Source organism: Tigriopus californicus, chromosome 12 (assembly GCF_007210705.1).
Source record: "Tigriopus californicus strain San Diego chromosome 12, Tcal_SD_v2.1, whole genome shotgun sequence".
Lineage (NCBI taxonomy): Eukaryota > Metazoa > Arthropoda > Copepoda > Harpacticoida > Harpacticidae > Tigriopus > Tigriopus californicus.
The window spans coordinates 17693588-17696386 of record NC_081451.1 but is presented as its reverse complement, the minus strand read 5'-3'; the positions used below and the strand labels follow the sequence as shown (position 1 = coordinate 17696386).

The window sequence follows — 2799 nt, the reverse complement described above, 5'->3', positions numbered from 1 at the left end:
GTCCTTGAACAAGATGATCCGACATTAAGAAAAGTCTGCTCTCTCCATGGTGTAGCAATGAAAACTGCTCTTCAGTTGCCACGTCGGAGAAATATTGGCTATGATGCATTACTCGTCAAGACAAATCAAGCCTCAATTAGAGATATAGCCCTCCTCGCGGCAACAACTCTGGCCTGGCAATGTGGTCAACAATGGCAGACGCATCCATTGACTGTTGGTCGGATAGCAGAACACATAGGGACAAAAGAAACAAGACGGGCCACATCAAGAACTTTTCCGCCTCAAGCAACAAAAAAATCAACAATTACAAGGACTGTAGAAATTTGGGAGAATATACCAATCGTGATAAAATATGAGCAATGCCAAAGCAAAGCCAAAAAGCTGATAAAAGAATTGTACACTAAATGAGCTGAAGATTAACCAGACTTTTTTTTTTTTTAGATAATTACCAAACTTCCCTGAGAAGGTCGATAAAGAGGAGCGAAATACCTGTCAACCCCTGTATTTTCTCATGTTCCTGCGACCGAAATGTATAAATATACTGTGATGAAACGGATAGCGACTCCGAATTGACCAGTGATGAAATGATTAAAGCTGGAGTGTTCAAAGACTTAGTGAATATATTCAAGATGGACCTTACTATACAATGGAGGCTTAATGATGAGCCGGAGTTGATGGCAAGGCAGGTTATGAATATCAACTGACCACTCTTTTATCTTGGCTTTTCCTTGTTAGTTTCGCCTTTCCCTAATTTATGATCGGCATATTCTTAGTGGGGGGGGGGAATCAAAAGAGACTGCGCAATTTTTGGGTTAGCAGGGGTGCTGACTTGTTAAAGGGGTACATTTCTTTATTTGCCAATTCTATTGCGGTTAATGTTCAGGAATCCTAATTAAAGTTGTTACATTCATGATTTGCACACTGCACTTCTTTCGGGCCTATAGCTTTGGGCCTGTCTACTCACCGATGGCCGTCTTGGGACTCGTTGGCGCCTCGTTCTGACGCCATCACCACTCTGTTAGTCGCTATTATCACCCAATGACATTATCACTCAATGTCGACTTCATCGAAAGGTGTTTCACTATAATACATTATAACAATTGATACGGCTTACATTTTTGCCTTGAGGGATACTTTAATGATTACATTGCTACCCCGCCCACGTACCCCTTACAGGTTAGTTCGAACCTTTTCAGATCTTATTTTGATATTTGTACCACCATATGATAAAACTGGAAATGGCCAACCAACAGTTTTAGACTGAAACAGTGCTAAAGATTTGTTAACACACGAAAACCTAAGAATGCAGTAAAAACTGTTGTCATGAAAATGCCTTCAATTTTCCTTTCCCAAATCAACTAACAATGCTAATATCTATGTGAAATAAATCAATCCCCATATTGGAAGTTGATGGTTGCCATGGCCTTTCTCTTCAGACATTGAGCTCTGTACTATTACTGTTTCATTGTACAATATCGGTTTCCTTTCTTCTTCCCGATTTGGTCGATTTTTTGAACTTGAGTATACCGTTAAAAACCTGAGACGAATGGGGCTCGCTCAAAAAATAATAATGAACATAATTAGGATTAATTTCCCTTTATACAAGCTCCGTTCATGCAAAACAATGCATCTTTGGACACTAAACAAACTTTCTTTAGAAAGACTCGGTTTGAAAAGGAGTTGAGGGAATGTGATTACGGTAGAGACTGCCAAACCATTAGTGCAACTTCAATCATGAAGAGTGCAACTGGTCTGAGGAATTATTGCCGATATTTTCTATGGGTCCTTCTTTTACTCATTGCTGTCTATTTCAATCTCAGCTCCTTTGAAAAATGGGGCTCGGAGTACTTCTCTATCTCTATATCTCACATGTCCTATGGATCCAAGGTGCGGTTCCCATGCATCACTGTGTGCTCTTTACTGAAGTCGGGTTCCAAAGTCGAATTCACTTGGAGCAAGAATAAAACCCAAAAATTATTGTTAGACCTGGAAGGTCAATCTCAGCAGGTTTGGAACGAGGCCATTCAGGAGTCGATTCCTCGTCGATCCGAAGTGATGTCCGCCTTCTCACAGGCTCAAGATAATAAGTACCACTTGGTCTTAGATCAGAACGATCTTTGGACCACGGACGCAAATCCAATGTGGCCAGAATCCGGTTGCCATACATTCACACCGAAAACGGATTCTGATCTGGGTCCTCGTAATGCTATCCAATTTGGGCTGTGGCCCACCCGGTACAATATGGCATTGGTCTTCATTCACGATCCAGGATCATTCACGTGGAACAAGGCCGCCTCTTCTTTCGGAAACACTATTCTTCCAATTTCGACGGATCAAGCTGGAATTCGCACGTCTTTTATCTTAAAACGGGAAATTATCAGGAAGGTGTCGAAAAAGAACGAACCTTGCAATGAGGATTGGAAAATATCCGACTTCCAGCAATGTCTTCAAAGGTTTTTTGATCAACGATTCAAATGCCGATTACCTTGGGGCAAAACCGAAAGTATCATCAACCACAGGCAAGCAAATAACACATTTATCTACATGCACCCCTAAAACCATCGGACCACAGAGTTTTTTGCTTTTCCTTTAAAACTCAAACAGAAATAGAGGGCGGTAGGCCAAAAATCTACAATCATACACGGCCACACCACATCAATAAAAAAGAAAACAAAAGTGAACAGGAAATGCAAAGGAGAAGAAGAGATCAAAGGGGAATGGGGTAAAGGGATTATCTTTTTAAATTACAGAGCTTTTGTTATGTGTAATAGTGCTGGGGCGAGTCCAAGTGCACTAGAG

The 2799-nt window shown here is 41.0% G+C and overlaps 1 protein-coding gene across 1 annotated transcript; it reads left to right on the top strand.

The window, feature by feature from the left end:
• Window positions 1-1147: 1147 nt before the first annotated feature.
• LOC131891499 (uncharacterized) lies at window positions 1148-2799 on the top strand. The gene is made up of 2 exons (XM_059241098.1): window positions 1148-1176; window positions 1821-2799. Exon 2 carries the CDS (start codon window positions 1870-1872, stop codon window positions 2554-2556), a length of 687 nt encoding a protein of 228 aa, XP_059097081.1. The 5' UTR covers window positions 1148-1176; window positions 1821-1869; the 3' UTR covers window positions 2557-2799.

Excerpts from the sequence above, each read along its gene's own strand:
- LOC131891499 (XM_059241098.1), top strand. The coding sequence starts at position 1,870 with ATGTCCTATGGATCCAAGGTGCGGTTCCCATGCATCACTGTGTGCTCT.